This window comes from Meriones unguiculatus, chromosome 15 (genome assembly GCF_030254825.1).
Source record: "Meriones unguiculatus strain TT.TT164.6M chromosome 15, Bangor_MerUng_6.1, whole genome shotgun sequence".
Classification (NCBI taxonomy): Eukaryota; Metazoa; Chordata; class Mammalia; order Rodentia; family Muridae; genus Meriones; species Meriones unguiculatus.
Window position 1 is genome coordinate 37,104,915 of NC_083362.1, and position 24,741 is coordinate 37,129,655.

The window sequence follows — 24,741 nt, forward strand, 5'->3', positions numbered from 1 at the left end:
TGAGACTTCTTACCTTCGGGTTGCTAAGAGCTTGGCCATTTAGGACTTAGCTCAAAGGGTATGTGTGTAACACAGCGAGTGCAGGGCGGTCCTAAGCCCGGCAGCACGGTTCACCTTTCTGGCCTCTCATGAAGGATCAGCTCTCTAGGAGCTAGTGTTTTTCTCTGTGGGGCCGCTTTGCCTGGGCCGGGAGTTTTCACTCCCGGCTTTTCATGAGTGGAGTTTATCTCTTCCATCAGGAGATGTAGTGGTTAGTAATCTAAAACCTTCACTGTTGTTACGGCGCCTCAAAAATCCTTCTAATTAGCCCAGATGATAAGTTTATCATGTTCATTTTCCACAGGTGGAAATAGCCTCCCTTGCCTCCCAACCCTCCATCTCTCTCTCTCTCTCTCTCTCTCTCTCTCATTTTTCAAGACACATTTCTTTATATAGCCTTGGCTGTTCTGGACTTGCCTTGCAGATCAGGCTGGCTTCGAACTCATAGAGATATGCCTGTCTCTGCCTCCCTGAGTGCTGGGATTACAGGGGTGCACCATGGCGCCCAGCTTCTCTTCATCTCTTTGTGAACTGCCAGGTCTAGATGCTGGAGGGGGGGAGTCCTCACAGCTTCCTTGGGGGTGGGGGGAGTGGACAGCAGCATCTAGGCAGCTCTTGTTGATCAAGCCTGTTTGCATGCTTAGGTGGAAACCATTCTTGACCTTGGTCCATGGTAATTATGTCCGTTTCTGGCGTGCGTAACCCTCTGGAGTGTTACATAATATCACAGTCATTTCTGTTATACCTGGGTTTCAGCATGGAGGCTACCATGGCATATGGGCTGACATTTGTAGTTATCTGTTTACTTTTATTCGTTGTTCATCTCTATTTGATCTTCACTGCCTGTTAATTTAATGTCCTCTGTCTTATCCAGAGTTAGAACACAAGGCAAACCGTTTTGCTTTGTGGGAATTGCTGTGAGGCTCTGCCCATTTCTTCCCTACCCTAGGGTTCTCATGGAAACCCTCTAGCCAGCAATCTGTTAGTCTTGGCTTTAAAGAAAGGCCGGAGGTGGGTCACCCTCCCCATGTATTGGCTTTCACAATGAAATAAAAGACTAGAAAGTCAGCTAGCTATAATTTGTTGACATGAATACAGTAGATAGAAACTACTGGTATAAATTTCTCCTAGCAAAAGTGTTGGTAGGAGTGAGCATTAGCATTGACTGAAGCTTGTCACAAATGCATGTCAACCGCCTTCTCACATCAATTGAGCAATAGAAATCACCCCTGCGGGTGTGTGGCCCACTGAACCCAGCCCCTCTGAGCACCACACGCCGGAGTAAACTGCCCTGGAGAATATAGATTTCATTGTTTGCCCTTTAGGTGTCAAGTCCTGAGCAGGGCTGTGTCCTGTGAGTGGGTGAAGATGCTCTTTGGTGTCACTGGAGGCTCTGTGGTGATCCTGAGTGTCTGGGCGAGGAGGGGAAAGTGATGATGAGGGTTTGGGATAGACGAGCGGGCTGTACCACTTCGATTTACATTCCATACCACAGCTTTCTGCATCCAGTGTGCCAGTCCGCCTTCTTCAGGGAGGGGCAGGGAAGCATGCTAACATGGCGTGTTGGTGTGTCGCGGTGCCAGGGTCACGTTTATTTCTTAGGGCTCTGGAAGCTGGGAAGTTCAACATTTGGTTCCTGCTGAGTCTCCTCTTGCTGGCTTTCAGGAACCCGCCTTCTTGGTGTCCTGTCACCTTTGTCTCTTTTATAAAGACTTGAGTCCTGCTATGCCCTTCCTTGGGGCCTCTAAAGCTGTTGCCTTTCAAAGGCTTCTCGCCTCCAGTACCTTAGAACTGGGGAGTAGGGCTCCGGATGGGAGAACACAAGCACTTAGTCCATACAGCTGGCTTGCCTGGAGCGTGCTACCTGAGATCAGTGACCCTTTACCACGGGTTAATCAGGCCCGGCCGTATTTAAGTCAGGAAGCCCAGCGGAACCTCTTGAGGCTCATAACTGGAACTGTCCCTGCATCTGAAGCTTTCTTTATGTCTCACATGGTCTTTCCTCAGGCGGCTGCTCTAAGTAAAACTTGCCCTCAGCAGCTCCACAAATTCCCACTCCAGTGCTTGCAGCCCCTCAACTGTGGTCTGTGTGTCCTGGTCCTTGGCCCGTGGAAGCTGGCATTGTTTGGTCTAGTGTAGCATTGCCCAGTTAGCTGTGGTCTGGTTGAAGGTGCTGTTGGAGACTGTTGGAAGCCTCGGCATGTTTGTGTATTGTGTGAGGTTTACCTAGAGTGGAGGGACTTAAAGAAAGGCGCTTAAGGGGGAAGGCAAGAGTTGTGTGGACAAGGGTTCTCTGCCAAGAAATCTTTTCTTTTTGAAGTAAAATATATGTAAATGAAATTTATGAGTTTAGCTTTTCATAAAAGAATTCTAATAAATTAAGGATTTAGGCCAAAACAAGTATCTCGATTTGAATTTTTTTTCTTTTTGCTCATTTGAATTTTTAATTTTTTTTTCTACAATGTGCACACACTTCTCTTAGTCATTAGAAAGGTCATTTGAAGTCAAAAGTGGACTGTTTGGGTTGGCAAGATTGTTCAGTGGGTAGAAGCATTTGTCACTAAATCTGACAATCTAAGTTTCATTCCTGGGACCCACACAGTCAAACGAGAGAGCAGACTCCCACAAGTTGTCCTCTGACCTTTCCATATGTGCCCTGGCATGCTGACACACACGCTAAGGAAATGCAATCAGAAACTTAAAAATGGGTGTTATGTTGCTGCTCCTGCTAGACTCTGGCTCCTGGGAGTGATGTGGGGGAAGGTGGGGTGGGAGTGCTGCTGTGCCCCTAACGCCTCATTGCTCACACAGGGCCAGTGTCTCGCTGGCCTCAGTCCTTCCTGAACATGTTGCTTGAACTGAATTAAGTGGATGTTTAGCCTCCCCCCCCCCATGATATTTGGTGCTATTTTAAAAGATCGAGGAAGGAGATTCCAGTTGTTCTAGCGCTTGGCTCCTGTTAGGTTCTGAACCATGTGGTTGAGCTTTGCGTCTGTCTTTTGCCTTTGTTTTGCTGTGGGGATTTGCTGAGAGTTCTTTCGTTCACCAAGTCTTGCCATTCCAAAAGCAGCAGTGGCTTCAGCTGGAGCTGGCACTTGATTTTCTTTCCTGTCCTACTGCTGGTGATGTGATTTGGGAGAAATCCTCAAGTGGCTTGCCACGCTTACCATCCTTCTGCCTCCTAGTTGTGACTGAACGTACGAGTGGCAGCTGTGAGAATGACCCTTCCTGTGTGACTCAGTTGCCAACAGTCATTTGCATCCTTGTTTGCCGTTTGTATTTTATTGAATGCCTGCCGTGGGTAAAGGGCAGTGCCATAGACTTTGGGGAAATACCAGGAAATACGACATGCTCACACTGAAGAGCTGACTTTGTGGAGGAGGCATTATCAGCACATCAGGGCCAGTGTACCTGGAGATTAACGAGCAGAAGCAGTCAGTTCAAGAAGTCAGGACTGTTCGGAAGCCCTCCTGCGCTCCTGCCTCTGGGGCACTCTGCCACAGTACATGGGGTTTTAAATGTCCTTCTCTCCCGGTTAGCAAGCAGGAGATAACTGTTGAGGGTTTTCCTATGCATAAGTTGTTCTTGGCTTCGCTGTAAAGGCTGTTTCGGATTTAAAAATAATGTGACTTAATATTCTTGTTATTCATTGAGATGTCAGCTCTAATTTGTTCATACTCTTTCAAATGCAGGGGTGTTAGTGCTTAAAGTGTTCATTGTTGCTGGTCTGTGGGACTTTGAGAACTTCATTGTGGGGCCAGTAAGATGACCTTTATTTCTGCTTATCTTCTGTTTCTTGTTAATGATTACATTGGTTATTAATTTGGAATAGCTTTTCATTATTGTTTTGATGCTGGATGGTAGAATGCTCATGTATTTCACATGTACTTTTGCTACATGTATGGATGGGGCTGACAGCCAGAGCAGTGGCCGTCTTCACATTCTCAGTATTCACAGTGGCAGCGTGTTGCGTGTTATGTTGAATGTGACGGGGAATGTTAGTTTGATGAACTATTAGGTTATAGTGGTCATAGGATGCTTTGGGATAGTTTATGCTATGCTCTCCTTTTGATTTTGAAGATAGTAGAAAAGATGCCTTCAGTATTTGTAACTGTTTTATGCTTTGTAGGTTTCCACTAACAAACTAGTTACATTGACATAAACAGTTGTCATGTTGGAAGTACTTGGGTTGAGAGCGGTCATAGGTAGGAGCAGCTGCCTCATGTGCATGCACAGTGGCTGTAAAGAGCCGCTGTAGTCATGGAGTCACCAGGCACTGGTTAGTTAGTAGGCTGGCTCAGGCTCAGTTACCCTGTGACTCGGGGGCCCCTCAGAAGATTCCCCAGTCACTGTGTTTTATAATGGCTTCCATCAAGTTAGGGTGGAAGGTTAGATTTCATAAAATGATAACATATCAGCGGCTTGGTACTGTGCTCTAGGTACACTCAGTTTTATGTCACAGATTGAGGATTGTGGATGCGCAGATTGAGAACTGCAGAGAGGTCACAAGATTAACAAGGATGCAGTGGGCACGAAGCAAGGACAGGCCAGGGCTGAACAGCAGAAGCTATCCTGAAGGAGCCCCACGGTCTTCACGCTGCTGTGTGTGGTGATGAGTATGGTTCCGGCCCTGGCCATCTGCTGTCCTCACTCCCAGGAGGGTTAGCTTGGCTTGCTCACACTGTGCTGGGGTTGGGAGAATGGAGGTCTGCCAGAAACTGGCCTTCTCTCTCCACAAAGTCACTGTAGCTGGGAACTTCAGGTACAAGTGGGGGTAGGTCTGTATGGCCAGGAGTGTCTGCAAGACCAACGGCTGTTACGGGCCTTAGCTGTCCTCACACATACACTTAATTTTGGATTCGTTTGTGTTTGTAGTTTGAGGGTCTTGCTGTGTAGTCAGACTTTAAACTGTCCTCCTTCCCGAGCCTTGTTAGATCAGGGAATGCCTGACTTCACATACATATATAGGAAAATAAAGTGCTCCAGACAGAATTACACATGTCCTCACTGTAGGCCTAAAAAATGTGGAGACCCACTGTTCTCTAGGAGGGCTCTTCTGTGCATTTGTCTTACACAGCCTCCCTTGTCTGAGGTGGATGTTGTGGAGGACACTTTGTGGGGCTTCCATATGTCAGCAGTTCTCATGAGGCAGACTTCTTGAGGGTCGGTTGTCAGTAAGGGTCAAGCAGTCATATGTCACTATCAGCCAGAGTTTTGCACTCTTGTTCCTTAAAAAAATGTAGCTGTTTGTTAAGGCTGACTTGTTCCCACGAACTAGTAACACACGCTGAAAATACTGCCGAGCCTCAGGAACCTAGTCTGGGCATTTGTCTCTTGGCCTTGCTTCCTTCCCTGCAGAGAGCTGTGGGTCCGTCTTGGTTGATGGTTGCTTGAGGATCATTACGAAGAAGAAGGAAGAGCGTGGTGATACCTCTGGATTCTAGCTTTCGATAGCCTGGACTTCCAGTTGGCTTTGGCTGGCTGCTCAGGCACAGTGACCCTCTGAATAGAAAATCCTTCCTTGCTGGCTTTGCAGACAGGCCAGTCTCATAAACACATGGCTCTGGTAGTCCGAATTCCTGAATTCAAATTCTCTAATGTTACCGGTGTGAAGTCCAAGTCCCAAGGGCCTGGCTGTGCCAGTGGGTTAGTAAGAGGTTTCAAAGAGGTGTCAAATATGATCTTGCTGGTCTTAGATGTGCAGTACTGTGCCCTCCCCCTCATACTCCATGCCTTAGCTCAGCTAGTTCAAGCCTGTGCTTCTGATAGTCCGCTTTCTGGCTCCAGTCTCTTTGGTTTAACGTAAAATGTCTTCTGGTGCAAACAGTAGAAGAGCCAGCCTCATCTGCGTCCAGGATAAAGAGAGTCAAGGGGCGCACATCATGGAAACCTTGAGGAGTGAGGTGCTGGGGACCTTAAGTGTAACTGGATCCAGAGATTTATGATGTCATTAGGATTCCGTCACTAATAACTTTCAGTAATTTTCCTGCCTTGCCTCCTCCATGCGCTGTTTCCCCGGACTACCCTCTTCGGGTCAAGCAGAGGTGGTTGTCTATCTCCTGTCACATCTGAAAGTCCGCCCACCACAGGTGGGCAGAACCGTGGTGCTGATGCTTTGGCTGGCATCAGATTCAGAATCAGCCTTGAATCCGTTCCAGGGATGAGGAGATGGTGGGGTAGTGTCGGGTAGAACAGTGTAGACTCCTGTGAGAGCTTTTGGGAATGGGAACTGCGCACGCATGCACACAGACACACACACACACACACACACGCACACACCTTTTTGTTGGATATGCACACACATGTTTGTTTGTTTGGTTTGTTGTTTGTTTTTTTTTAAGCAGGGTTTCTCTGTATAGTATTTCTGGCTGTCGTGGACTTGCTTTGTAGACCAGGCTAGCCACAAACTCTCAGATCCACGGGGATTAAAGGCATATGCCACTATGTTTGTGTGTCACAGAGATTAATATGTTCCTAGTGCCCTATTCGAATTCTCGTTTTCCTCTATAAAACCACGGAAGTTCTTTTGATGGTTTAAGAAAACACTAAGTTAGCAGATGCTTCTGAAATTTGTTACCATGGTTAGTCTTAACTCTGTCAGAGAAAAAAAAAATTTTTTTTTTTTTCCCTAGAAGAGCAAGTAAAGCAGGTATTTTTATTAAGATCTCAAAGTGAACTCAGGCTGTGCTAGAGGTAGTGGCTCTAATATACGCATCAGAATGTGGAGGCAGTTCATTTTAGGAAGGTTAGAAGTGCTCCCGCACATGGCCTATGTCCTTTTTTTACCTTAAATGTTGGAAAACATCATGATGTCATGCCCCCCAATACCTAGATGCTAAAAAGACAAACTGTCCTAATAACTAAATCAATTTTATAGTGACTTCTCAGTTTGGTTTTGTTTTATTGGTATATTATATTTTATAAAAATTGTATTTTCACTTTTTGTCAGTTTTCCAAATTGATTTGTACCTGCGCCCTGTTATGAAGTTAGGATAGTGTCAAGTCTGGATGACTACACTTCTTTGAAGCGTGTGTTTGCAGAGATGGTGGCGCAGGCTTAGTTACCATGACAGGCTTAGTTACTGTCACCTGCAGCCAGCAGCGCTGTCTTTCCAGCTGCGTCTATAAATAGACTATGTGGAGAAGTGCGCCCAGGGCAGAATTCCCATTGGCCGCCTCACTCCTTCAAACTGCTGGTTTGAGGTAACTATTTTTGTAACCCTTCTCAGGTTGACTTCTCCCTTAATCCCTAATCCCTCCTCTTGCACCTGCCAAATTAGATGTAATGCATTTACAAACCCAGAGTGTTTTTGGCACCGCATGAGTCTGAGAACTTGAAATTTGATTTAAATGTTAATTTATTGTGGCAGAGCTGGATGCGTCCAGTCCTTCCATGCCTGTCTCCTGGCTGCTGCTCTATCCCTAGAAATGGCATACTCCCCCCACTTGCACTGGTTCTGTTCTGAAGTGGAGCCTCTCCTACCTCAGTGCAGGAGCCATTCCTTGTTCTGTGGTGTTGGGTTTTAGAGGCGCATGTGGTTAGTTATTCCAGGGGTGGTTGCCCTGAAACTAAAGCATATATTAGTAAAAAAATTAGTTTCTTTTCTCTTGAGTCTTAAATACTTACTTGATTTATATGTATTGAAGAAAGTTTTTGTTAGACCCTTTTTTGGCTTTTCAGGGCTTTGTTTTGCATACACACACACAGACACACACACACAATGAATTACTTAGTCATTAGTAAGTAATTTCCTGGTTCTCTTTATAACTTTAAGATGGATTTCTCTTGCCTCTAAGGAACTTCTTGGCTCTTAACACTAGAATATGAGGATTTATTTAAATTGCTAAGACTTAGCAAGCACAGAAACCTCTGTATAATCTCGTGTGATGAGGGTACTCCGCATGGAAAGAATCAAATGGACTTTGCACTTACTTCCAGGGCCATGCTTGCCTATATTTATTATAATATTCTCAAGTATTGTATGGTATTAGTGCCTTGATGCCATTTTAACTCCACTTCTGTCCTGGAGACACTTAGTAGGAGTGGCACAGTGAGTTTATCCGATGATGGAAAGGTTTTATCAAACATGGGCACTTACAGAACTCCAACCCTTTGCTTTGTTAGGACATCTGAAGGAACGTGAGTCCTCTTGCTGACATGGAGGTCGGGAGCTCATTGATTTGGTGTTCCTCTGTGGGCAGCACATTACAGACTGGGTGCCCAGTGCCGCTGTTACAGGGGCGCCGTTTCCTCAGGGCAGCCTTGCTCACTGAGCCAAGAGAAAAGTAGCCCCTGGGTCTCGTCATTGCGAACTAACTTGCTTTTGCTGTTAAGAAGCTTGGTCAAGACGAAAATTCCAAATATGGTGATTACTCTTGGTGGGCGGGTTACGTTGGATTGGCAGCCTCTGTTTACCAGCAGCTTGTGCTCTTTGTAAATTACTTTCTAGTGCCGGGGATGAAACTTCTTTCCATAGCTGTGGTGTCAAAGTGCCAGTGGGATTCTTTTCGCTTGTTTGCTTTTTAGACAAGGTTATATTATGTAGCTCTGGCTGTCCTGGGACTCACTATGTAGACCAGGCTGGCTTCACAGACATTTGCCTGCTTCTGCTTCCTGAGAGCTGGAGTCACAGTCATGTACCACTATGTCGGGCATACTAGAAGACTCTTTTATTCTACTTACAAAACACTTACAAATAGTCACAGCAAGTGGAGCTTCAATGTTTCTTCTCACTTAAAAAAACATTCATTTACTTTCGTGTATGTCTGCGTGACGTGAGCATGTGTTAGGTGTGGGGTGGAGATCAGATGACCGCTTCCAGATCTCTTTCCTCCTTAGGTTCTGGGAACCAAACTCAGATTGTCAGGGTTGGTGGCAAACGCCTTTACCTGCTGAGCCATCTTACTGGCCCAGTTTCCTCATACAAGTTTTAAAATCAGTATGCTTTGGCGTGTCATGGCCTATGTGCACATAAGTCAGAGGAGAAATTACAGGAGTTGGTTCTCTTCTTCCATCATGTGGGCTCTGGGGACTGAACTCAGGTAAGCAGGCTTTGTGGCAAGTCCTTCACTGACTCAGCCGTCTCATCGGCCCAGGAAATCTCATATTAACATGGAGTTAACAGTACCTCTAGTGGGGTTATTGTGAAGATTAAGTTCAGTGCTGAACGCACAGCTCTTTGGTTTGGTGAGCAGCAAGTGTTACTGACATCATTTTAAAACACAGTTTCTTGGGAAAATGTTTTATAATCTAATCTTGAAAGCTGAGGCTGTCTTAGAGGAAGCCAGTTCACGTAAGGTCCAGTCTGGCGTTGTTATGCAAGGGCTGATGAAGGAGGTGGTTTGGAAATTTGGAAAGAGATTCTGCTGGAGTTGTGCCAGTTTTGGTTGGTGCTGGAGATGACATAAGAGCAAGAGGGACCTTGGCCTCCTGTTGGCCCTTTCTGTAGATGGACTTTGCCTGGGAGGTTGGATGGGGAAGAAGATTTGTTTGGCAGTAGGTTGGCATCATGGCAACTTCAGCAAGTTGAATTGTCGGGCAGGTAGAGGTCATTTCTCCTGTCACACAAAGTCATCCAAAAGAGTTTTGAACTGAACTGACTACTCCTTCTCTCTTCCAGCTGGAGACCATGGCCAAAATGGAGGTGAAATCCTCACTTCTGGACAATATGATTGGCGTTGGAGATATGGTTCTTTTAGAGCCTCTCAATGAGGAGACATTCATCGACAACCTCAAGAAGCGCTTTGATCACAATGAGATCTATGTGAGTGCCTGAAGGCTTGTGCGACTCTTAGACTCTGGGTTTTGTGGCAGAGCTAGCTTTTCTACCTTACACTTGCTTTCTTTGCTCTTTGCTCCTAAGCGTCAGAGGTATTTATTTTGTGTCTTCAGAGAGTTCTGAGTGTTTGCTAGATTGGCATAGGCATCGCACTGATGATTACTGTTTCCCAATGTGTTTAAACATCAGCTGTACGCAAGGTAGTGCATGTGGTTTGGGGTCACACTAACACAAGTGTGGCGTTTCAGTTCCTCCCTCTGAGGATGTCAGTTCAGACAGAGTGTCGAGATCCGTTGCCGTCGTGGATGCCTTTAGAAGATTAGAAAACTCTGATCACTCAGAAGCTAGTCACCAGTAGCAGTCAACTATCACAGCTTTTCACTGATGGCAGTAAACTATCAGAAAAGACAGGAACCTTCTGATATGCAGAGAGAGGTTGAAGAGAAAACAAGCTAGACATCTGTGAACACAGAATGAGCCAGAGAATGAGAAGGAACCAGAAGTTTAGAAAAGATTGCTAGAGTTAGTTTGAGGCCAAGCAGAGCAATTCAGAGGCCAAGAGAGAAGCCAGTTTGAATAAGTCAGCTGGGAGAGGAGTTTGAGCCAGAACAGCTGAGTTGAACCGTCCAGCTATGAGCTCAGAAAGAACAAGAAAGGGTAAGCTTATTAAGCAGTAAGTCTCAGAGACTGAAAGCATTCCGGGCCTAGATTAGCTTATACAAAGGCTAGAAGCTTCCAGGACCAGGCCTAGGTTAGCACACAGGGGCAGTAAGCCTCCAAGGCAACAACTGAAACAGATGAATAAAAGTTCCCTTTAGACCGGCAATTGCCATAGAGGGACAGCAGTAGATTACTAGATGAGCATATGTTCCCTGGAGACTTGGAATTGTCATGGTTGCTGGAAGTATAATGGCATGTACGAAAATGAAGCATGTAAACACATCCGTGATAGACAGATGTATGTTTTAAAGATTCTTTAAAAGGGGCTTCACGGTGTTACTGTGTTAGATTCTCTAAATATATTTAGAACATCAGTTAAAAAAAGAGATTTATTTTCAGGTGTTGCATGTGTGGACATAAAATTCAACCAATGAAATGGGTATTGATTTTCTATGCGAGGAGACGGGAAGCAAATAGGATAGATTGGACAGAGACAGTGTTAATAGATTTTTACCTTGCCTTTGAGCTCTGAGCTCCTTTTTTAAAAAATGTGGTCTGCCTCTCAACTGCACACTGACTCCCTATGTTCCATGTTACCAGAAAGATGCAGACTTGCCTAATAGAGGGGAAAACTATGTCGTGTCACCCCTATGCTTACAAATAGTCTTAAGGATGAAATGCAGACTCATGCACAAGTCTCACCAGGCTCTGGCTTTCTTAACCTAGTTCAGCCCGTTTTTTTACAACCAAATATGACAAGTTCACACCTCCAACCTCTGTTTTTATTACCCTGTGAGTTCATTTGTTTCATTGTTGTACGTCTAAGCATATTCCTCCTTCCAGAATTATTCTTACTCTTCTGCGTATAATTAGGCACATTCTTAAAAACTCACACTGAGCAGTGGTTGAATCTGATTGGACTTGCCTGGAGGTATGTGTCTTTCCTCTGGCCAGTTGGCCTCTCAAGGGTGTGATGTGTCCCCCTGTCATCTTTGTCTAAATGGTTCCTAACACAGCATCTGGTTTATGGTTAAAACTTGCTAGATCTTGGCTTCAAAATTCAACTGATAAATTAAAGCACCTCCAACTTTGAAATGTTAAATAAAGAATTATTTTAAAATTCTGGTTTGGGTATTTTATGTAAAAAAAAAAATTGAACTCACTACTGATATGCATCTGTGAACCCTATTGGGGAAGAAAATGGGGCTTTTAAAAAGAAATAAATTATCTAAAGTAGATAAAAGAAAAGTGCTCTGTGCATTAAAATGTGCTACATTATTGGGGTGCGCACCATTTTCTTTATCAATGCGGGGAGGAAAGAAAGAAAAGGAGGAACCTATAGTTAATAACTAGAAAAGCTTTGACTTTTGTAGAAAAAAACCACTATAAGCTTTATTTTTACTTTTTTGTCACATATAAGCTTTTTTACTACGTAGTCAACTCTCATAGTCCTTTTGGACCTCTGTAATAAATAGTGTCCGGTAGATGAGACAAGTTTACTTTTGTAATTCTAGGAAGTCCAGGAGGAAAGGGCCAGCAGGTTCAGAGTTGAGGGCCCACCTGCCTGAGAGATGGCTGCTGCTGTGTCCTCCCAGGAGGCAGTGGGAGCCCAAGGCACTTGGGTGGACTCAGCCCAGTGATCAGAGAGGCTCCACCTCCAAATCCCACTGGCTCCACACAGTAGCTCAGAGTCACACCGACTAATTACCATCTCCATGAGACAGTCATCAATGGAGGTTTCACAGTACAGGGAGACTTGTGAATCCTGCTCTGAGGACGTCCCCTTGATTAAAATGGGGATCCAAATGGAAAGGGCATTCAGTGCTGCCCAGAGCAGGGAAGTGCCACTGTTTGGCTCCGCGTCACCGCCCCTCCCAGTGCTACAGCTTTCAGGTGGGAAAGCCGGGCCATTTACTGCTTTCAGGTGGGAAAGCCTGGCCATTCTGCAGCTTTAATTGAAAGTATGGTCTGATTGAATGAAAGGTGGTCTGATATCAAATGAAAGATGGCCTTTAAACACTGGTCTCCGAGATGCAGACAGGAGGAATCAATTAGACCCTATCTAATGGTGCTGATCATTTTTCCCTTTGGCTCTCTGCAGCACAATTTACTTTCAGATGAATTGAAAATAGGAGAGAAGGGCATCACGTGCATTTGAATACCTGATTTGTTGTGGCCACACACACAATAAATAAATAAATAGATAAATAGATAAATAAATAAATAAAACAATCCCCTTAACAAAACGAATCTTTAGCAGACGGTATGTCTGGGTTTTGGCTCTACATAATTTTATTTTCTAAACTATTTCTGGAATGCCCTTTCTGGCTATATGACAGAAGTAGAAAATTGACTTTCACTCTTTGATGTTGATACCAATCATTGCTTCCCATGATACTTGATGGCTAATTTTCCCATGTTATGTGCCTTTCTTCTGTGCCTTTAAACATGTCATGTTGGTTGACAAAGCAGTCTCTATTTCCAGTGGAAAAAAGGAGGTTCTCAAGTAACGCATGTAGCATGATCCTTAAAGTGGAGTGGCTTTACGAGTGTCTGTGCTGCATTAGTATGTACATAGAGCAAAGCTTCTTAACTCATGCTGTGCTGGAGTATTGTGGAAACGGAGGAATTACTGTTGCATCTTCTTTGTAGTGCTTAAGTTAAACACACATTGCTTTTGTAATTAAAAAAAAATAAATACAGGAACTGCGTGGCAAGTACAGTTATCATGGTTCCCAGCCTTGAATGCCATGTGTGCCACCCTAGGAAACCTAGTTCTGGTTCTTATTTTGATAATATTCTTGCTTTGCTTTTCCTCATGGGTTACTGCAAAATTGTTTGGCCTGGTGCTTTAGCCCAAGTTAAGCAAAACAAAACAAAACAAAACAAAACAAAAACAACAAAAAAATGCACACAGCTTACTGTTTTGTGTTTCATGCTGATTTTTCAATGCTTTCTCAGAATAGAAGGTGCTGTTGAAGCCTGCTGTGCCCACATATAGCTTTGCTCTATTGCTCTATTGCTCGGGCAGCCATCTGGGATGATCCATCCTGGAAGCATGTTGACCCTGCACTGACAGTGCGGGCAGCGACTAGGAACTTGGCCTAGACCTGTACACTCTTGTGCGGTCAAGGTGTGAGCAGTGTCGTGTGTGCTCCAGTCCTGGATTGGAAACTCTTTTTCATCTTACTGTCTTTTCCCCTTTCAGCCCCCCTCCCCAATATAAAAAGTTAGGAGGATCTGATCTGAGAGGTAGCTCTGCTCAGGGTGTGAACTGCTTCACAAACCCTCACATTCTCTGGGTCTTCAGCCAGCCAGTTCTGCAGTGTACGAGGGGATGGATATCCAGCCCCAAACAGGTCAACACTGAAGACTGAAAGAGCAATGGATGCTGAGAAGTAATGGAGTGGCCATGTTGAAGATGCTGCCGTATAAGAGATGTGTTCCATGGGAGGCATCTCTCAGGAGTTTTACGTTGCGTGTGCACCCAAAGGGATGCTTCCCAGACTTCTTTGAGGTGAACTTCTGATGCTAGATGCCAAAAAGAGGACCTGGACCAGAATTACGTCTAACAATATAGTGAGGTTTCACCAGCATCTTGCACCAAGAGTAACTCACAGCCTTCTGGTTCTGTAACATGGGCTTATTTTGATGCAACATACTCCTTGCAACCCTCTGAGTAAAAAGCATTCTCCACATGTATCATGGGTGTGTGTGTGTTAACATACTTATTTAAATAGCAACATGCTCGTTCATGTCCGTGGCCCCAGTAGCATCAGTGTTTGGGACTGGTCCAGCTGTTCTTATGAACGAGGGCTTTGGAGACAGGGGAAGATCAGGTGGTGGGAGATAGAGGGAAGACTTGGACTGCCGCCTTAGAGGCCTGCAGGGTCAGAGGCTGCTTGCTGTTGTTCCTCTCTCTTGGCAGAGTGTAGTTCAAGCTGGGACCAGCTGTAGGCCATGCCTTTTAGTCTCGCAGGCTCAGCGTGGGGTCAGTGGCTGGGAAATGCTAGTTGTGACATTCCCAAGCTCTCCTGTTCTGTGTCCTTTCTGCCCTTTGTCAGCCCTTCCGGCCATCCACCCCCACCCTCAGGCAAGCTTGTGGCAGGGGCGGATTTCATATGGGGTTTGTTGTGTTGTGATTGAGGAAAGGGCAGATGTGGGGTGACTGTTTTTAGGGTAACTGGTCAGGACTGTGGTTCTGTCTGGAACAGGAGAGCTGCAATTTAGGTACGAACGAGAAGGGCAGATTTGGAAAGTAAAGAAGGAACCAAGGTGTCTGTCTGGTGACAGAAGTATTTTTGGTGCCCAACAGTAAATTTAGTTTGTTTTCTGTCTGAATTGTCAGGTCGGAGATCATCTACATATAGAGGTCTGAACTAGCCCAGTTTCAAGACCTTATGTTAAACTAATTGTACTTGTGAAAAGACAGCCTTGAAAATCTAGTACAAATTGCCTCAGTTTTCAGAAATTCTTGAGGTAGTGATGGAATATTTTCAGACACTTCTGTAACATGTAACTATAAAGTATGGGATATTTGGTTAGTTTTGAATATAGCAAAAATTACACTGGTTTTCATTTGCATGTCTTGGAATTTCCCAGGCAGTTTTCATTTATACACAGGATGGCCTGTGCGCTGTGGATCTAACATGTTTGGGGGGATACTTTTTGCCATACATGATTCATCTCCTTTTGTTATAAGACAGCTTTAGTTTCTCACAAGCAGCTCACTACTGATGTGAGTGACATACCTCCAGGTATTTGCAGGCTGTACTGAATGAGATTCTGAAATTTGGACCTTTCATTTGTTAGTAGAATTCAGACTTGGCACTCAAAGTCCAGCTTAATGTTACTCTTACTGCCTGTCTTCTTGGTTTTAATAATTTCAAGTTTTCTCTTTGAAAGTTTAAAAAATATAAAAAAGGTGATATGCTTTTGAAAAACATTTGAGGCAGCATAGGCACAGGTCACATGGAATTGTATTTTTCCTGTGTCAGGCTGCTGGAAGTAGTTCTGGCTACTGCACTGGTTCAGTCTTCTGCACTGATCGTTTAAGGATGGATGCTTTTTTGTTCTGGAGTTGGAAACATGAGGTTCTCTTTCCTCTGAGATCCCAGGCCCAGGGAGGTTTGTGTGGGACAAAGGCAGTCTTCAGTGCTACTTCTCTCTATGCCTAGGAGGAACGCCCACACAGACCTGTTCTTGTGAAAGGCCTAGGATAAAGTGTGTGGCAGTGGCTGGCTCCTGGAGTAGGAGGAGTGCAAACTGTGTGCACCTTTGGGAGTTTGGGAGTTGGCACCACAACAATGAAGGCCAGAGAAAGCTGTGGACTGTCAGTGTTGTGTCTGATCTCTGAGGACTCTCCATCTATTGCTCACCTTATGAAGACAGTCAATTTTGATAATAATGTGTTAGTTTTTAACCTGTGCAAACTTTCATAAAACCATTGGTACCTGGAAAGGCCTTTCCGCATCGATGCACAGTTGTCTATTAATGTGCCAGTCTTAGTTATTTTAAGTTGCAGGTCCTATATTGTTCTTGAGGTATTTTTGTAATATTTATAATCATTTAACTCAGATATTCTGGTCAAAGCCACACCTGGGGTTAGAGTTGGAGGACATGAGGACATCAGAAGGAAGGGCCTCTGTTGGAAGTGGTTTGATGAGCACAGACCTGAACCTGGTGACTGCTCTGCCACTTTTGTCTGTGGGACCTGGGAAAAATCCATCAACTCTTTAAAGACTTTAAGCCCTTTTTGTTTTAGTTCATTTAGTCCTTATAGAGTCTTGTGTGCCATAACATTTTTTCATTTTACATGTGAAAAAAAACATGCTCAGGCAAGCTCAGTGTGTATCCCGTGGTCTCACAGAGGGTATGAGATGGAGCTGTATTTTATAACCGGAAATCCAATGCCAGTGATCATATGCAAATGATAGCTCTGTTCACATTCCATGAACATCAAATAGCTTCACTGCTATGAAAGCCTGTTTAGTTTCCAAAGTAGTTGCATATGGTACTGAAATTTGTATAGGTCTCGAAATAAGGCGGTCTCAAAGTGACCTAGCTGAATAATGGCTGTGATAGCAGGTGTTCTTGCCGGTGTTGAGTGAGCACTCAGTGGTACAGTGACTTATCGCACATGGGACCTTGGGTTCTCAAGTCGTGGGTTACCATGACACGTTCCTCATAAATCAAAGCAAGGAGACATCAACCAAGAAGATAGCCCAGGCTCCCTGCCACCCCAACAAAACAAAGCAAGACAAGACAAGAAAAAAACAAGCATAGACGATCTCGAGGAACGAGTGTTGTCTGTCATATTAAGGGGACCACAAGTGATTGACGGCTCCTCGTGGTCCTTCTCCTTTATGAGAACAATGTGGAAGAGGAGGGGGAGGGGGAGGAGGAGGAGGAGCAGCAGCAGCAGCAGCAGCAGCAGCAGCAGCAACAGCAACAGCCACCGCCATTTGGCTGAGCTCATGTGGGACCAGTGCAGTTACACATGGATCTGCTCCTTTATCTACAGAATAGAAGAATTTTAATGTTGAGTCTAATTTTTAAAGAGAAGTTATTTTCTTTTTTGTGCTCTGCCCTGGAATGGGTGGAAGGTGAGCTATAGCATGGCATCCTGGGAAAGATATGGGCTTTGAGCAGACAGAGCAAAAATTGAAATTTTAGTCCCTCACAACCATCAGTGCTATTGTCAGAAACTGAGTTCTTACGTCTATGAGATGGACATATTTATCTTACTGAGTTCTGAGTCTGGTGATTGGTACACAGCGGGAGTGGGATGGATTGTAGGTGGTGTGGCTGTATTTGGGACTGGGAAGCCCACCATGGCTTTTCTTTAATGTTTTAGTATTTGGGATTTTTTAAAAATTAGATTTCCATTTTCTTTGGCTGCAACTGAATACTGTTTTGTTTTTGTTTTTTGACTAAGAGATATTTGACAAGTGGTTCTGGTGGCTGGTGAGGGCGCCTGGCACCATCGCAGCATGGTGGAGAAATAGCAAAGGAAAAGTGGGCACGCACAAATGCAGAGATGACCGAACGGCAAGAGGGCAGGCGGGGGGCATTGGGACAGTGGGGACAGGTGGTACTTTGTACAACCCTCTCCAGGAAGTTGCATCCGGTGACAACTACACCAATGTCTTCTGAGGATGATGCCCCAGCCTGACAACTGCATGCTGGATAAAGCTTCCAGTGTGCAGATTTGGGGGACACATCCCAGCCAGCCAGCCTCCTCTCTCCCACTTCTGTCTTTCCTGCTTCCCCCTTGCTTTTGTCTTCACTGTATAGATTTTATTTTTACTGTATTTCTGTTTCCAGTTAGCCACATAATACTATTTTCGGGACTTATAGCAAGGAGAGAACCTAACAACTCAGGGCCACATGGACCCTAGAGAAGACTTGTGTTGGGTCTGGAGAACAGTATATATTTGGAAGATCCCACCTCCTTTCAGAATTTGTCTCAGCAATGATATGGCAGTGGGGTGTTGCCCTGCTCTAAATTAAAGGCAGCCTGGGCTGATATTTTTAGCTGGTATTTAAGTGTGCCATGGAACTCATATATAGTTCTTTAATTTATAGTCTGAAATGACTGACAGCCCAGGAACTAAAGATTCTGCCATGATGGTAGGGTAGGAATGTCTCAGGCTAGACCAGCAGGCCTAGATCTCATCTGCAGCCACAGTCTGCGGGCCTCTGAGTTTATTTGTGGACATCTGATCTGAGGCCAGGAACCTAAGGCACTAGATAAATAAATAAAAAAGATAAAAAAATACTGGACAGACATGGGTTTGTTTTTCAAACTGAGAAATACTGGAAAAATAAGAACAGCAAGCAAGATGTGGTTTGGTGATGTCATAAGGGATCATGAGGGCCATGTGCAAGCAGGCTTGCGGGAGTCTTTGAAGCTGCCTGGCTGCTGGGAGTAGAAAGAGAAAGCAGCTTAGAAGAAGCAAGAATGGGCAGCAGTCTGGGCACATAGCTGATTTGCTGTGTCCTGATTTTCCTGCAGCTTTGTCATAGGTGTTTATGGGGCCATGTGTACACTGGGTTGTGTGGGGAACAATTCACAGCCATTCTAGCATCAAAGAGCTTGGTGTGAATCTACCCCTGATGTGAGACCTTGGGTATGTTATTTCAGCCTGTGCCTCCAGTTTCTTGTAAAAACAGGGTATTATTATTGGTGTGTGTGTGTGTGCCTAATTCATTTCAACAACACATATATAGTATATGTGTTACATATGCAACTTACTTAGACACGGGCATATATATATCAGAATTATGTTTCTAAGAGCGGAGCTTTTTGGCTTATACAATTTTGCACAGTTTTGAATGGTAAAACAACCAAAGCTTTTGGTAGATTACACTTTATCTCCTAACAAAACACCAAAGACAAAGAATCTCTTCAAGAGAATTGGGGAAGTCTCACAGATGTTCATTTAATAGTGCTGTGATTCATAATAGTTTATGTCTTCCAATCAGATTCGCAGGATGCAGGACCTAAGAGGAGAGGGGATTCCTCACAGTGAAGTGAATGGTTTTTGTTTCTGAGGATTCTAAGAGCTTGTTTTATGGTGCCATCTTGTATTAGCTTCATTAAATGTATCTCACATGCTGGTCTGGTAACTGAGCCCTTTCCTGTAAACAAACACCATTTTGTCGAAGTCTTTGTGACTTTGGCATTCTAGGTCTACTGGGTGAATTTAGCTGAGGTTTAGGGGTTGGAGCCCTGACTTGGCTGTTTGCTATAGAGTTGTCGGTAGATTCCAGTGGACCCACATGGAATTTATGCCACCATCATAGGTACTATTTATGGAATGCTTGCTGTGGGCTTGGTGCTTTGATACGTAATCTCATTTCATACTCAGATCTTCAGGAGGAATTAGTGGTAGTCCCTCCGTTATACACGAGGAAACGGCAGGGAGAAGCTAAGAATGTGCCTAGCTTCACACAAAACTGAACATCTGTCAGAAAACCTGGAGCCACACTTCACCCAGCACTCCACAGAGATTGAGAGCACATCAGTGGGTGTGGTGGGGAGCGTGAGAGCTCAGATGCCGGCATTTCATCATCTCACCCCTTTGGCCACATGGTGACTTTGGATTTCAGAACTGCTCTTGCACTGCGTGCCTTGAAACTCTGCAGTCTCATTCCTCCCTGCTGTCCTCCCCATTTCTCCCCTCCTCTTCTAACTCCTCCTCCTTTCTCCCATCCTTCCTTTCCCTTTCTCTGCCCTCCCCTGCTAAGGATGTGATCCTAGGCTTAATTACCGGTTGGGTATCTTGTCTGGAGGGAAGCCATGCTATTCCCTGTCCTCGAAAGGCGGCTGCATGCTGCAGTGTGAACCCTTTTATGAATATGCTACAGTTCATTTATGTGTACTGTCAGTGCTCCTTTGGGTTGCTTCCCTGTCTGACTGTTTAGAGTGATGCTGCTGTGAACACGGGTGAACAGATACGTGTTTTAAACCCTAATAGTGCATGCTTTAGTTAGGAGACAGCTAACTTAGCTGATGACAGGGGCGAGGGGTAACTGCCACCTAAAACCAATATCTCAAATGTCATTCCTTGCTTTTGCTTTTCTAAAGTCAACCTCCTCCTGTAGACCTGCCGTGACCTCTGCCTTTTTTCGGACCTTCCTAGACCCTTTGCAGTTTAGAGGAAGCTTCCTCCATCCATGTTTACTGATACTAATTTAGACTGTTAATCTAACATCCTCTTATCTACGGCAGTGGCTAGAGTAGTAGCTCTGAAACTTTGTTTTTCTGTGTGGAAGACTCATCTCAGCGATATTATGAAAGCCGTGGATGTATAGTGTGGGGGAATTTTATATTTCACGTGATGTTTTAAGTAAAATTGGCCCTTAATAAATGTGTTGCTTGTTTATTTGGCAGTCAGAACTCAATTTGGTTATGTCGTCCTGTGATGGGCCGCTCTTACCTGAGTCCTGGTCCAGCCTGACTTTGAACCATTCCTACTTAAGAGGTGGAAGTCACAGGCATGGAGACTTAAGCTCAAAGGGCTCCCACATCTTCTCTCACGGGCTCTGAAGCCACAATCATATATATAAGTAAAAATTGTCTGTTAACTGACACTCTCCTGATTTATTTCTCTTATGTTGAGAGGATTAAGTTTTTTCTGTCGATGAAAGTTTTTCCTGTAACTTGAAGATCCCTTTCTTCCTTTTGTTCATTGCTGGTAGCATAAGACCTCAGCATCATCTGGATGGTCTAGAGGGAGGCTTCTGCCCAGGAGAGGAGTACTTCCTTGTACAGATGCTGAGGATGTAATCCAGGGCTCCCGGAGTTAGAGCTGTTGATTGTGGAGACCGAGACAGCTGGCTCCTGGCTCCTCACCTGAGTACATGTGTGCTGACTAGCGGCCAGGCTACCGTACTCCACTCCTGTGACCATTTAGATAAGCATCTGTGACTGCGTCATGTGGGTTTGCTGAGAGCTAAGTAGAAAGGTACTTAAGTGCATATTATTTGCCAACACTCTAATGTGCCTGGGTTGAATTTTTAAGGATCTCCACAGGCATGCAAAAGAAAAAAAATCAAATTCATTCCTAAAATAAAGAGGCAGAGCGATAAGTTAGTGTCTATGGGGACAGGGGTACTGCTCTGTGTTGTTTTTTTGCAGCTGTCTGAAGGATTCATTTCAGAGATCTCCACTTAATATAAACCCAGGATTCTTGCCTTCACCTGGAAGAGAATTTCAGGATGAGCTAGTATGCAACAGTGTTAGAATGTATTGAAAAATGTAGATTTTAAGCACAAGCATCAAGAGAAAGAGGGTTCTCAGGAGGAAAGTAAGAGGTTTGGGAGCGGGAACGTGTGCTCTCCAGCTTCACTGCTTTAGGGCAATCAGATCCACTCTGGTGGGTTTGAAGGTCCGAGGACGCTGAGTGAGAGCACAGGGTCCCTGAGCAGCGTCCACCAGGGCTCAGTAGATGAAAATCTAGATGATGAGGATGCGGGGCTGTAGGATGGCCTCACTGTAGACAAATGTTTTTGTTTGTGAGATTCTCAGAAAACATCCAGAGAGCAACAAGACCCTCCCCAAAGCCATATGTGTTCACATCTTACAGCCTGATATCTGTATAAAAGAGGAAATATATGGAGCTGGAGAGAAGACTCAGTGGCCAAGAGTACTTGATACTATTGCAGAGGACCTGGCAACATCTTCTGACCTCTGAGGGCACCGACACACATGTTGTGCACTCACATACCCCAAGGTGTACACACACGTATGTAAAGTTTCAAAAAAATCTTAAAAAGAAAGAAAAAAATTATCTTGGCAACTTTATCAACAGTGATGTTCATTGCATTAGAATTCTTCCCTTTTCACTGTCAGGAGGCTTCAACCAGAAGGGTTGCTCTACAGCAAAGCTGAGCAGCCTGTAACTAAGAAGGGAGGACAGGAAAAAGGATGGTGAGAGGAGGGGAGGAAGGAGGAGGAGGAGTTAGAAGAGAGGAGGGGAGGAGAGGGGGAGGGCAGCAGGGAGGAACCAGACTGCAGAGTTTCAAGGCAGGCAGTGCAAGAGCAGTTCTGAAATCCAAAGTCACCATGTGGCGAAGGGGTGAGATGATGAGATGCCAGTGTCTGAGCCTTCACACTCTCCACCACACCCACTAGTGTGATGAGACTGCTTTCAGTCTCTGTGGAGTGCTGGGTGAAGTGTGGCTCCAGGTTTTCTGATAGATGTTCAGTTTTGTGTAAAGCTAGGCACATTCTTAGCTTCTTCCTGTCTTGGTTTCCTCATATCCACAGAGGGACTACCACTAATTCCCCCTTGAAGTTCTGAGTATTAAATGAGATTCCATATCAAAGCACCAAACCCATGGCAAGCACATAAGCATTCTGTAAACAGTATGCGTTATGGAATGTAAATTCTATGAAGTTATCCACTGTCCACTGTTTAACAGTAGAGTCAGGACTTCCAACCCCTATGCCTAAGCTAGGTTTATTCAAGCCTATAATGCCAGAGTTTACCTGGGATCTTTTTAAAAGCTGTGGCTGGTCTCTGTGAGATAGTCTCTGAGGAGTAGCTCTGTGAGGAATCTTCACGGGATAGATAACAAAGCTCTGACTGCAGGGGCTCTTCTCTGGAGAGGGAAGGCAGCTAGGCTGACTGTCCTCCAGAAAAGAGGTCAGTTTCACTGCAGGCACAAAACCGTCAGGTTGTGTTTGCTGTTCGCAAGCATCTGTTTGGAGCAGGAGAGGTACTTCAGACATGCATCTGGAGATGGTTTTGGCTAAGGAGTGTTTGCACATTCTTGATTTAAATGTCTGCCCTGGAGAAGTGAAGGGGAGTCTGCTAATTGAGAGTGCCTTTTATACAGGGCCGGCCCTTCCCTCTTCTCCCTTCACTTGTTCTCTCTTGTTCCCTTCTCTCTCCTTCCTCTCTTTTTCCCTTTTCTTTCACCTGACATAGATGTTGGAGGTCGGCCACATATGCCAGTGACCAAACTCATCACCTTGTATGATGGCGGAAGTCTCTGCTTGGCAATGAACTTCCTCTTCTTTTGAGAGTGCGATGCAGTAACAAAATGCCAGTGATAAACGTTTAAGTCCAAATTTTCATTGATGTAGAAATAAACTGCCCCATCATTCCTCTAATCTTTAGAATGGTTTAATCTGCATTTCCGTGAGTATACTATGCGCATCCTAAAACCAGAGTTGAATGAATGTTAGTCCCACCCAGGCAGTCAGCTGTTTCCAGGACTGTATTGTGTGTGTCAAAGGAAGACTGGAAACTTAATGCTTCCTACTGCAACCAGCGGGATTTTTAAGTCTTTGGCTATAGAACCTTCAAGGATGAAAGCCCTCAGCAGCAAGGACAGAAATCCTGGTAGAAGGCAAGCCTCTTAGGAGGGCACAGAGGTGAAGCAGAATGGATGTGACCAGCCTGGCAGAGATAAGGTTATTCTAAAGAGACACGTGTCAGCTTCCCTCTGGCTAGTAAAACAATTGTCTCCAAGAAATTGAAATTTCTCCAGGAATCTCATGCAGGGAGAAGGCTGAAGCTTGATTTCAAAAGGAGGAACTTGTCTCCAGGAAAGAGATTTCACACTGCCCTAAGAACTTGTCAGACGACTCTGCTGGAGAGATCATCTAGCCCAAACAATGGTGTGGACTTGGCTGCTCTGTGCCTGGGACTGTCTGCTATTTAAACAATACCCTCATGTTAAGACCCCACAGAGGAACACTGCGCCTGGGTGCTTGCCTGCATGGGTGTGTCTTTGAAGGAATGCCTTTGTCACTGGACTTCTTTCTTCTTCTTCCCATAAGGTTCCTTTTCCTGCTTTTCACGGTTGCTTGCTTGTTTAACTGGCTTGTTGGGACCCAGGCTCTGACCCTGCTGAGTCTGGTAACATGGGGAGTATGGTTACTTTGATGTCTGCTTAGGTTAATGTGCCTTGTCCTGCTTGGGTCCTTTTTGGGTTTGTTCCGAGTTGTTGGTGTTCTCAGTTCTTGGTGTGGTCGAGCAAACCATTTTCAGAAATTAATGGCTAAGTGACAATCTTCTTGGCTCACAGCTCTCTGGAAAAGCAGTTTAGGCTGATTTAGCTTTGTGTATGTTCCTGGTCACACCCGGGGTCAGTCCTATGGCTCCAAGTGTCTGGTGGCTTCTGTGAAGCAGTGGTTTGGGACGGCTCATTCTGTATAGGGCAGGACCCAGGGCTGTAGGGCTTTTCCCAGCCCCGTCTAACTTCTCCATTTGAATAGCTCAGGCTCCTTCTCATCAAGAGCACAGGACAGCTGTACGGGCATTGGCACATCCCAGTCCACACATGGTTTTCAGATCTCTGCCAGAGTCTCATTTGTTAATGTCTCTTTGATCAGACCAAGTCCAGAATCAGAGGCTGGGAAAATAAACACGTCCCTTTGAAACACTCTCCATGTTTCAAAGTGGGTATGTGTACTGGTGGAAGAAACTTTTCTGCCCATATTTGCAGGCAGCTCCCACAGTCGGGCAGGAAGCTGAAGAGAAAGGATATCGCTTAAGGCAGCACATGGCCTAAGGCTTCATAAAGCAGTGACCGCGGTGTATAGTGACTTCGGTATCGCATGTCAACACAAATGTAATGGACTGTATGGTGCATGTTCTTGTTGACAGTTGAGCTGGGGTGAGCTAGTCACTCAGTTAAAGAGACCGAGCCACCTCGGTGGGTTGGTCCTGTTCTGGGGCAGGGACAGAGCAGGGGGCTGCAGCACAGCTAATTCAGTATGCATGAAAGTTACCAATAGAAAGAA

At 44.9% G+C, this 24,741-nt stretch overlaps 1 protein-coding gene across 5 annotated transcripts in view; it reads left to right on the forward strand.

Annotated features, from left to right (window-relative positions):
• The window catches only part of Myo1b (myosin IB), a 158,949-nt gene that overhangs the window by 22,176 nt on the left and 112,032 nt on the right, over nucleotides 1-24,741 (forward strand). For all 5 annotated transcript variants that reach the window (XM_021643028.2, XM_060368350.1, XM_060368351.1 and 2 more), the window contains one exon: nucleotides 9,660-9,803. In XM_021643028.2, the coding sequence (XP_021498703.1) occupies nucleotides 9,669-9,803 (135 nt within the window). In that variant the 5' untranslated portion in view covers nucleotides 9,660-9,668. The remainder of the gene's footprint in view (nucleotides 1-9,659; nucleotides 9,804-24,741) is intronic.